The sequence below is a fragment of the Crotalus tigris genome, unplaced genomic scaffold (assembly GCF_016545835.1).
Source record: "Crotalus tigris isolate CLP2741 ecotype Arizona unplaced genomic scaffold, ASM1654583v1 scf7180000024119.3904262, whole genome shotgun sequence".
Classification (NCBI taxonomy): Eukaryota; Metazoa; Chordata; class Lepidosauria; order Squamata; family Viperidae; genus Crotalus; species Crotalus tigris.
Window position 1 is genome coordinate 8500 of NW_024100396.1, and position 11501 is coordinate 20000.

Sequence of the window (11501 nt, forward strand, 5' to 3'; positions counted from 1 at the left end):
ATCCTGTGAGGTGAATTGGGGAGAGAGGGAGAGAGAGGGGGGGAGGGGGGCTGGCCCAAAGATACCCAAACAGCTTTAACGCCTAAGGTGGGTGAAATTCATGCCAGGAGTTTAGACTGGGTTGAATCGAATGGATGCTTTCTCAGGCCCCTATTGGAAACCAGGTTCTAGATCCAAGGTCTGGGTGATTTTATACCTTACCAAAAGAGTTCTAGATTGAGAGAGACAGGAAAAATTTGTGTAATTGTTCGCTTTTCCGTCTTGCCAGCAGTGAAATGAACCTAAGTTAATTGCATTGGTTCAGGCTCCCACTTCCAGTAACTGCCATCCCAGATGCTAAGATTCTGTTTTTTTCTTAAAGCGAAATTACCTCCATCCAATCCTCCACAAGGATTGGGTTCCTTGTGCTGGAACCCAAAGGAAGCTATTAGAGGGAAGAGATTTGACTCAATCTGAGCTCTCTTTTGCAAGACAGACCTCCTCTCTCTTTAAAAAGTCACAAGCTTCCTCTCCTGTGTGGGCCTTGTGTTGCGTTTGAACGTATGGCTCGCTCTGTCTTCAGTTTTACACTCCTCTTTCTCATGTGTTTTTAAAACCCCATTCTGTTGGGGCAGGTTTCTTCAAACTTGTCCCTTTTATGAGTTGTGGACTTCAACTCCCAGAATTCCTCAGCCAGCAACACTAGCTCTAGGAGTTGAAGTCCACAACTCATAAAAGGGACAAGTTTGAAGACCCTGTGTTGGGGGAACAGTGTATGAACACCTAGTTTAGGTGTTCCTAACTGCCATCACAGGTGGTCCTTGAACCATAATTGAGTCTAAAATATCTCTTGCTAAACAAGACAGTTGTTAACTGACTTTTGCTCCATTTTATGACCTTTCTTGCTACAGTTGTTAAGTGGATCACTGAAGTTGTTAAGTTAGTAGCACGGCTGTTAAGTGAATCTGGTTTCCCCATTGACTTTTCTTGTCAGGAGGTCCCAAAAGGGGATCCCATGGCCCCAAAACTGCCAAAATATGAACCAGGTGGCAAGCATCTGAATTTTGATCCCTGTGACCATGAGGATGCTGCAGTGGTCATACCTGTGAAAAACAATCCTCTTTTTTCAGTGCTGTGGTAACTTCAAACAGTCACTAAATGAACTGTCATAAGTCAAGGACCACCTGTACTGTGAGGAATGGGCAGGAACTGAAAACTAGGTCGGCCATATTATTTTGGCAATTGAGGTGAGTGGGTAACATCCTCAATATAAGGGGGAAAAGGTAAAAAAAAAAAAAGAGGGAAAAAGTTAAAATCCGCTGGTCACCAAAAATACATCATTACCCATTTAACTGACCCAAACATTACTTTTTATTCAAACATAACAATGGACAAAATAAGCAGCCTATCTGTATTTGATTTTTGTGTACATTTAACTTTTCAAAGATTTGTTTGGGCTGGAAGCTGGAAGATTGCAACTTTAACCGATGGGAAAGAGCTGAAACCAAAGTCAGCTGTTCAGGGAGAAAAATCAAAAGATTTTCTTCGTTTTAGCATAAGATGCAGCTTGGAATCCAGCAGCGGGCGGCTTCTGCTGCTTCTCATCCAAAGGCCCTGAACGAAAGACTTAGTTGACTGAGAATAAGAGGTGAAACTGTCTCAGCAGGACGATCTGGATGGATTACTGTGATACTTGCGACAAATGGACTTTCAGCCTTGAAATGAAGCTTGAATTTCTACCACGAGCCTCCACCACCGTATTGAGAGGCCAGGTAGATTGCAGAACAAAGACACACAATCTAAACATTTGGCAGGCTGGGGAGACAATCGCATGGATGTGAGTATTGTGTCAACATTTATTGAAGCCTTAATATCCAACTTCACCAATGGATCTGTAAATCGATGCCAGATCTTATTTCAATCTCACGTTTCTTTGACTTGCTCAAAATAAAAAGAAAATCAAAATATCTCCAAATGTGTTTTTTTCAATAGGCACTAAAAAAGAGCAGCTTAATTGGCAGAAGAGCCAGGAGGAAAACTTCAAGAGAGGAACAGCTGCTATCGCTCGTGGCTTCTTTGCAGGTTACATCCTGGAGCATGGAATTTCCAACAAGGGACCCTTTGTAGGTTTTTAGTATATTACAGACAGCTTCTGTGGTACATCCTTTTACGGGTCTCTTCACACCATCTAGAAAAGAAAATCAAAAGTAAGTCATTTAGATAAACGTGGCACAAATTCCATCTGATTATTTTGTAGTGTTAATCTAAATGTTTGCATTCAAAATCATTTACCCATGGTAGCCAACTTGGAGGTGGAAAAAAGAATAAACAGGGAGGGAGGAAAGGAAGGAAGGAAGGAAGGAAGGAAGGAAGGAAGGAAGGAAGGAAGGAAGGAAGGAAGGAAGGAAGGAAGGAAAAAGATGGGAGGAAGGAAGGAGATGGGAGGGATAGGAGGTAGAGGGGAGGGGCGGAGGAAGGAAGGAAACGATGGGGAGAGGGAGGGGAGGAGGAAGGAAAGAAGAAGGAAGGAGACGGGAGGGAGGGAGGAAGGAAGGAGAAAGAAGAAGGGCAAGGAAGGAAGGAAGGAAGGAAGGAAAAAGATGGGATGAGGGAAGGAGGGAAGGGGGGAGGAAAGAGTAGGAAGGAAGGAGAGTGAGGGAGGAAGGGAGGAAGGACGGAAGGAAGGAAGGTAAGGAAGGAAGGAAGGAAGGAAGGAAGGAATGAAAAGAGGGAAAGGGAGGGAAGGAAGGTGAGGGAGGAAAGAAGGAAGGAGATGGGAGGGATGGAACGGGAGGGAGGGAGGAAGGAAAGAAAAGTAAAAGGAAGGAAGGAAGGAAGGAAGGAAGGAAGGAAAAAGATGGGAGGGAAGGGAGGGAGGGAGGAAAGAAGGAAGGAAGGAGATGGGAGGGAGGAAGGGAGGAAGGAAGGAAGGAAGGAATGAAGGAAGGAAGGAGATGGGAGGGAGGGAGGAAAAAGATGGGAGGGAGGGAGCGAGGGAGGAAGGAAGGAAAAAGATGGGAGGGAAGGGAGGGAGGGAGGAAAGAAGGAAGGAAGGAGATGGGAGCGAGGAAGGGAGGAAGGAGAGGAAAGGTGAAGATAGGAAGGAAGGAGATGGGAGGAGGGAGGTGGAAAAACTAGTGAGAGGAGGGAGGGAGCGAGGGAGAAGGAAGTGGAAAAAAGATGGGAGGGAGGGAAGGGGAGGGAGGGAGGGAGGGAGGGAGGGAGGGAGGGAAGGAGGAAGGAAGGAAGGAAGGAAGGAAGGAAGGAAGGAAGGAAGGAAGGAAGGAAGGAAGGAAGGAAGGAAGGAAAAAGATGGGAGGGAGGGGAGGGAGGGAGGAAAGAAGGAAGGAAGGAAGGAAAAAGATGGGAGGGAGGGAGGGAGGGAAGGAAGGGAAGGGAGGGAGGGAGGAAGGAAGGAATTTATGGTTCCAAAAGGATATGGCATTGTCCACTTTTATAATATTCGACATATTTAACATCAATACGTCAAATTCTAGGAGAATGAATGGTTCATCATTAAAAAAACCTGTCCTAATCAACACCATGATTTACTTATTTCTGAGCTCTGATGATTCCCAGTCTTTGTGGTTAAGACCACCAATAACTTCAGAGCAGAGAGGGTTTTTCCCATCAGAATTATAAATACCTTTAAGAATGGAAGATGCAAAACAATGTGTTGCAGATCCAGTACATTCCAGAGTAACATCATCTGAACAGGTACCTGTCTCTAAAGAGCAGACTGGACAATATTTCTTATTGATGGTGGTGTTTAATGCAGGCACTGCAAAGTGAAACAGAGGCAGGAAGCTGAGATAGGTTACTACAGACAAGCTACTACGGACACACAAACAGCTATGCCATTCAGAGACTTCATATTAATGACTATCTGATCAAATCATGTTTGGGATCGGAAACGAAATTTGGACGAGAAACTGCCAGGAAATCCAGGATTATAGAATTGACTTTTTGGAAGTCAAAACAGATCCAAGAAGATGGCAACAGCAAACCATCTATTCTTTTATTTTATTTAAAAAAAAAAAACTTCCTAATAATTAGTCCCATCCAAATCTTAACCAGGCCCAACTCTGCTTAGCTTCGGACCCAAATAAAGTTACCCAGGTGTTGTCTCCTATGTAAGGCAAGCTACTAATAAAACAGGGGTATTCAACGCTACAGACACTTATTCTTAACCACAATGGGACACAATGATAAATGTGTGTCTTCTTGCAGGAGTTGCAAAGTGATGTTGCACACCAGTCAAGCCCCTTACACCAGCAGATTTGGGCCAGGCATTTTTATTACATCAAAACTACGGATTACAGAAACTTGGAAACTAGACACTGTATGTCAGGGGTGTCAAACTGCCGGCCCGTGGGCTGGATGCATCATGGCAAAACCGCGCCCACCCCATCGCTGGCGATGGCAAAAAAAGTCACGCTACATTGCGACATGTCATCTGACATTGTGAGTTTGACACCCCTGCAGTATGTGGTCCTTAGCTTCCATTTTGCCTCAAGGCAGAGTTTCCCAATTGCCTTGATCTTCTTTCTAACCAAACCCTGGTTTAATAGAGAAGATGCAAGCTACTGAGTAGTTGATATTTTTAGAAACTATTCACCTTTCTTGTTCTGCAATAGTTTGGAAATGGACTTTTCCTTCCCAGGTCACAGGGTTCCATACATGTTTTGACCCAACCCTCACCCCACATCACAGATGCCTGTATTCACCACCCTTTAATTTCTTGGCTGCAGGTGCATTACGCCAATACAGGTAGACCTTGACGGACAACATTTAGTCAGCGTTCAAAGTTACGTCACTGAAAAAAGTGACTTATGACTGTTTTTCACACATACGACTGTTGTAGCATCGCCACAATCACATGATCAAAATTTGGATGCTTGGCAACTAGTTCATATTTAAGTGGGTTGCATTATCCTGGTGTCTTGTGAGCTGTGGTGACACAGTGGTTAGAATTCAGTATTGCAGGCTGACTCTGCTCACTGCCAGGAGTTCGATCCTCACTGGCTCAAGGTTGACTCAGCCTTCCATCCTTCCGAAGTCGGTAAAATGAGGACCCAGATTGTTGGGGTCCATAGGCTGACTCTGTAAATTGCTTAGGGAGGGCTGTAAAGGGAAGGAATGGATGGAAGGAAGAAAGGAAAGGAAATGAGAAGGAAGGGAAACAAGGAGAAGGAAAGAAAATGAGAAGGAAGGAAGGAAGGAAGGAAGGAAGGAAGGAAGGAAGGAAGGAAGGAAGGAAGGAAGGAAGGGAAATGAGAAGGAAGGAAGGGAAACAAGGAGAAGGAAGGAAGCTATCGTGGCTCAGTGATTAGAATGCAGTATTGCAGGCTAACTCAGCTCACTGTTAGGAGTTCGATCCCAACCGGCTCAAGGTTGACTCAGCCTTCCATCCTTCCGAGGTGGGTAAAATGAGGACCCAGATTGTTGGGGTCCATAGGCTGACTCTGTAAACCGCTTAGACAAGGCTGTGAAGCCCTGTGAAGCGGGATATAAGTCTAAGCCCTATTGCCATTACTATGTGATCCCCTTTTGCGACCTTCTGACAAGCAAAGTCAATGGGGAAGCCAGATTCATTTAATCACCCTGTTACTAACTTAACAACCTCAGTGATTCACTTAACTACTAGAGCAAGAAAGGTCGTAAAACAGAGCAAAGCTCACTTAACAACTGTCTCACTTAGCAAAAGAAATGTTGCACTCAATTTGCAGTCGTTAAGTTGAGGATTCCCTGTAATCCTGGCCAAGAAGTTTAACATTTCTATTCCAGATCCACATCCCACTCTCTGAGAGCATAGCCAAAGTTGACCCATGGGCAAAAAAGGAGAAGACCTACTTTTTGTGGAGGGAGGGGTGCAGCCGTCAGTGTCGCAACAATCATACTGTACTCTTACGTAAACTCCTTTTTCATAAGACAGCTCGATAAACTGTTTCGTGCATTGGGAAGCCCCTATGCAAGCCATCACTACCTTGCTTTGTGTTTTTTCACCTGCAAAAATGGAAGGAGGGTGCATTGAGGTGAGTGTCAGCCCTGCAGAGAGTGACTGGACCAAGAAACAGACACCGTGAAAGATTAAACATTATACTTTTATTTAGATTGACTATGATGACATTTTTGTACAAGTCGGTTTGTTTCTCTCCTTCCTCTTGTCAAAGTTCCGACTGATGAACCCAAGCCAGCAAAAAACTCCAAGACATTCCAATCTCTTCATGTAAAATTTTATTGAGTACATCATTTTGGCACCTATGAAAGCAAAACCAACTCCGGCCAATCCCAGCCCAAACCCCTATGGTAAAAGAATAAAGTTTCCCCTCCCATTCATGGGTGGGTCACATTGCCTAATTAGCTGCAATTCTATTGTTATGAGAAAATGTCTCTGAGTCGAACCAGGCACCTGGGGAATCGTCCTTGATTCTCAGGGACTGTTTTCTTTATCTTTGTAGCCTGCATTCTAATTCTCCCATCCTCCCCCAGGTTCATTGGCAAGCTAAGGCATCTCTGTTATATTCACTGAATTAGAGGAGTGTCTGTTTGACAGAAGTGGGATTAACTAAAGATAAAGAAGATTCCATTTTACTTCATACGCAGGCTGATGAGATCTCCGAGGAATTAAAAAGGACTGTAATTAAACCACTTACAATCCTAAAACTAACAGAAATGGACAGACAAGCCCAACGAACTGAGAACTATGGTAGCTTGGATAAACAACTATTAGCCACAAAGTTGGACGTAATTGAGCCGGCCATTCAACAGTTTCAAACATGGAGATTTGACTTTTCCAAACAAAAGGGATTATTTACAAAGGAGCTAGGTCTCTAAAACAGAAAAGAAGACGTCTCTGTTTTATTCAAAGGATACTACAAGACATAAAAAATGACTTGTTTATTGATATAGTGGCATTGTTATGGAAACCTGTTTGGCATAAAAGGAAAGCTAGAATAAGATTTAAGAATGTGATTTAAGGTTTTATGCAATGAGTTTAAAACAGTGGTTCTCAACCTGTGGGTCGGGACCCCATTTGGGGTCGAACGAACATTTCACGGGGGTCACCAAACAATGCAGTCCGCCATTTTTTCCCCCTTTTCCTTAGCTGTGCTACTCCCTTTTATTCTATTGGCTTTTGAAAGCCAATAGAATAGACTCTCTTGAATAGAGTCTAATTCTATTGGCTTTCAAAAGCCAATAGGAATTGTCCAGGCTGTCTCTGCCCTGCTGAGCCCTTCAAAAGTTCCATTCTGCAAACGGTGCTGCAAGTTGTCTGCAGCGAAGGCGAGCTGTCTGGAAGCTTTCACCCCTCCCTGCTGAGCAACTACTAAAAACGTAAGTAAAAGAGGGCCAGGGGTGGGAGGTGGGAGGCCGGCGGGCGCAGGGAGGGTTGCTGGCGAGCGTGGGGCCCGGTGGATGCCTTACCTCCCTTGGGCTGGACCAGCTGGTGGCCCAGCCGGTGGTCAGCCTGCGCCATCTCTGCCGCTTGCCAGCTATGCCTCAACCGACGCAGGGGGCGGCACAACACATGTGCGGCGCTCCTGGGCAGGGAAAGTCCTCGACTTATGACTGGTTGGGTAGTCCTCGACTTACGACTGGTTGGGGTCGCGGCATTAAAGAGGTTGAGAACCACTGGTTTAAAAGGCTTACTAGATATGGATTGATTTATGGCTCAAGACAGTTAAATAAGATGTTAGATTGAATAAAAATTAAAGGTCTGAACTTAATAATAAGGTGTTTGTCTATGTATTAATATGTTTTGGATATAGTAACTTTGAGGAGGTTAAAGAAATGTGATATAGATATTGAGGGATTGATTGTTAGATTATAAAGTATAATAGAAATAGAAAGATATTTTTTTCACTTTTTTCTGTTTTGTTTTTGTTTTTTCTTCTTTGTTCTTTTTCTTTTCTGATATGAACTAATATATATTTTTTTTATATGTATTAGAACTGATAGTCACTTTTTAATGGAAGAAGAATAGGGAAAAAGAAGAATTGATATTAATAAATGTTTATTGAATATGTTAAGGAAAAAGATAATGGGGAGACTCCCGAAGTGTTAACTATGTACTTAGATTAGAAATGTGGAATATAGTAATTGAAATAGTAAGCTTCATACAGGATCTGGATTTGTGGATCTACCTAGATGAAAGGTTATTGAGGATTGATATGATTGATCTAGTTGTATTGAAATATATTAATTTGAGAAGGGTTTTTTTAATGATTTAATCTGAACTTTATGAGTATGACTTTGTTGTGTGGATAATTGATTGCCCTGCCACCACGTTGTTTCTTAAGCACTTGTCTGTAAAATGAAAAAAACAATAAAACTTGTTTAAAAAAAAGGAGTGTCTGTTTGAGATCTTTTCATAATCTTATGTGGACTCAGGTAATGTTTCCCTTTTCACTAGCTGGGTGACGAAAGAACGGTTGCTGGAATTGGGTAAGTCTAGTTTAATGAAGAGAAGGACGAGGGAGGACATGATAACCGTGTTCCAATAACTCAGGGGCTGCCACAAAGAAGAGGGAGTCAAGCTATTCTCCAAAGCACCCAAGGCAGGAAAAGAAGCAATGGATGGAAACTAACCAAGGAGAGAAGCAACCTAGAACTAAGGAGAAACTTCCTGACAGTTAGAATAATTAACCAGTGGAACAACCTGCCTCCAGAAGCAGTGAATGCTCCAACACTGGAAGTTTTTAAGAGACTGGACAGCCATTTGTCTGAAATGGTACAGGGTTTCCTGCCTGAGCAGGGGGGTGGACTAGATGACTATAACCAGGACTCACATAGGCTGGGACAGAACATAGGCTTAACCACTACACCAAACTGGCTGTTCAATCTTAATTAACATCTTCAATATACAATCTTAAATCTGAGCAATAATTTATTGTAAGAGCCCCATGAACAGAAGCACAGCTAAAATGGCCATGAATGTTTTCTGGACATCTACCTTTGTCAACACAATGCAATGAGAATGTTTTTGATCATCTCCATGGCCACTATCAAGTTAACAGTGGTCCTCACCCACCTTTGATGTCTTCACTCAGCCTCTTCACGCAGGAATTTTCACCTGCATTACAGGCCTGTAATGAGGCTGTGCAGGTTGTAGCATCCGCTTGACACTTTATACATTGGAAAGTTGCACCTGGAAGAGAAAAACACAGCGTAGGCTGTGAACCAGAGAAAACCAGCCGAAGACCACAAGCTTGATAACAGAAATGGGACCTTATAAGTCAGTGGTTCTCAACCTTTTTAACGCCGCGACCCCCAACCAGTCGTAAGTCGAGGACTACTCAACCGGTCGTAAGTTGAGGACTACTCAACTGGTGCACCACCGTTTGCAGAATGGGACTTTTGGCGGGCTCAGCAGGGCAGAGACAGCCTGGACAATTCCTATTGACTTTTGAAAGCCAATAGAATTAGACTCTATTCAAGAGAGTCTATTCTATTGGCTTTCAAAAGCCAATAGAATAAAAGGGAGTAGCACAGCTAAGGAAAAGGGGGAAAAAATGGCGGACTGCGTTGTTTGGCGACCCCCATGAAATGGTCGTTCGACCCTAAATGGGGTCCCGACCCACAGGTTGAGAACCACTGTTATAAGTGAATCAGACAGAAATTTATCTGCTTCTTTCTACCCACATTGCTTCCAATGTAACAAACGTGAATAAGTTTTGAAAATGCACATAGTAAAGGGGGGGGGGAAATCCCAGGGATGGAGAGGGGTGTGACTCATTGACTCCTTACCTGTTCTTAGAAGCACAGAGAAGAGGAAATATCCCAGAAGAATTTGCATGATGAAATAGGTGCCTTGGGCAAATATTCTTCTCTCACTGTCCTCAACAACCTGAAAATAATTTAAATTAAAAAAAAATTAAAAATATCTGTTTTTTAAAAAAAGGGGGGAGGTAAGGATATTTATGTTCTGATACTTTACACAAAATCAAATGTAACTTTAACCCCCTTCCTGCTCCACCCCACACTCAGAATCCAATGTCAGGTTTGTTGGGCCCAAACTCATTTACCCTGAGGTGGGCATGGAGCTTAGAAGAACTTCACCTCTGAATTTCCAAAGGAGCTTCTTTGGCCACCTGAAAAATACGAATCACCAAGTAATTCAGGCAAAACAAAAAAGCATTTATTAAGGGGAGGTCAAATCGTTTAAAATGCTGGTATAACTATTCTGGAACGTATGTAACCCTAACTAGAGACCAAGTATCAGTATGTTAGAATATCTGGCAGTTATTGGGTTAAATGCGAGGTATGTTGATGGGTCAGTGGGAGGAGTCCCAAAAGGTCATTAGGAGACTTGCTGGACACAAGCCAGAGGGGAATCCTTTGTTTGCCAACATGTGACACTTAGCAGGAAGAGAAGAGGGGAAAATTCAATATCAATTTACCTGTGGAATAACCAATATTGCAAACATACTTCTGGATGCATCTCTACATAAATGTGAGTTATTGTTTAGAATTCCCAAAATAAAGCAATATTTCTGTTTATTCTTCTGAGTTATCTATCTGTTTGGATTGGACGGAAAGCAGTCTGTTCAGTTTGGAATAGAATAGTAAATTGATATTGAATTTTCCCCTCTTCTCTTCCTGCTAAGTGTCACATGTTGGCAAACAAAGGATTCCCCCCTGGCTTGTGTCCAGGAAGTCTCCTAATGACCTTTTGGGACTCCTCCCACTGACCCATCAACATACTGTAAGGTTTTCCACTTAACTTCACAATTGGCCCAGCATTACTCAGGAATTTAAAAGAGCCAAAGAAACTCCTGAGCCGAGGTTTCACAAGCAAACAACTTTTATTTTGATCAAAACAGAGTTGGGTGACCCCATCTCTCTTTGTGGCTGGTAGAGAGATGAAGGCAACAACCAGAAAAGATGTTTTCCACATTTTATACCAGCGGTTCTCAACCTATGGGTCGCGAGCCCATTTGGGGTTGATCGACCATTTTACGGCAGTCGCCAAAGAAGGCGATCCGCCATTTCCCCCCCTCAGGGGGCGGCGCCGCGCATGTGCGCCGCACCGCGCATGCGCGGCACGTTTGTGTGACGGGGGTCGCCGTCACACAAACGTTGAGAACCACTGTTTTATACCTTTTCAGAACAAAGAACTTTTATGCCTTTTCAGAACAAAGAGATCAGGTCTTGGTACCAGGCATAAGATGGAACACACACAAAAAAAATTCCTAGATGATGACTCACACACAGCAACCCAGGCTCCATCCATAACTCCTTTCCCCCTCCCCTTACTGTGCTCTTTTCATATAAGCAATCACCTATACCTAAAGCATGAAGCCCTTACTTTTCCAATATATATATAAAGCATCTGATCAAGCAATTAACTACAAAATAATGATTACAAAATAACAAAACAATGATTACATGATAACACTATAATTATCAATATAAAATGGTTACTATATGTAAAATAAATGCTAATGTCAAACTTAAACATACTAAAATCATAAGCACAATAAAATCCCTTCAATACCTAGCATTTAACCCAATAACTG

At 43.0% G+C, this 11501-nt stretch overlaps 1 protein-coding gene across 1 annotated transcript in view; it reads right to left on the reverse strand.

Moving 5' to 3' along the window:
* Nucleotides 1–1808: 1808 nt before the first annotated feature.
* Nucleotides 1809–11501, reverse strand: part of LOC120298702 (phospholipase A2 inhibitor and Ly6/PLAUR domain-containing protein-like) — a 12991-nt gene continuing 3298 nt past the window's right edge. Inside the window, exons 2-6 of the mRNA XM_039322683.1 lie at nt 9730–9829; nt 9014–9130; nt 5833–5985; nt 3626–3760; nt 1809–2167 (exon numbers count right to left, since the gene is read on the reverse strand). Of these exons, the coding sequence (XP_039178617.1) occupies nt 1965–2167; nt 3626–3760; nt 5833–5985; nt 9014–9130; nt 9730–9778 (657 nt within the window). The 5' untranslated portion in view covers nt 9779–9829 and the 3' untranslated portion in view covers nt 1809–1964. The remainder of the gene's footprint in view (nt 2168–3625; nt 3761–5832; nt 5986–9013; nt 9131–9729; nt 9830–11501) is intronic.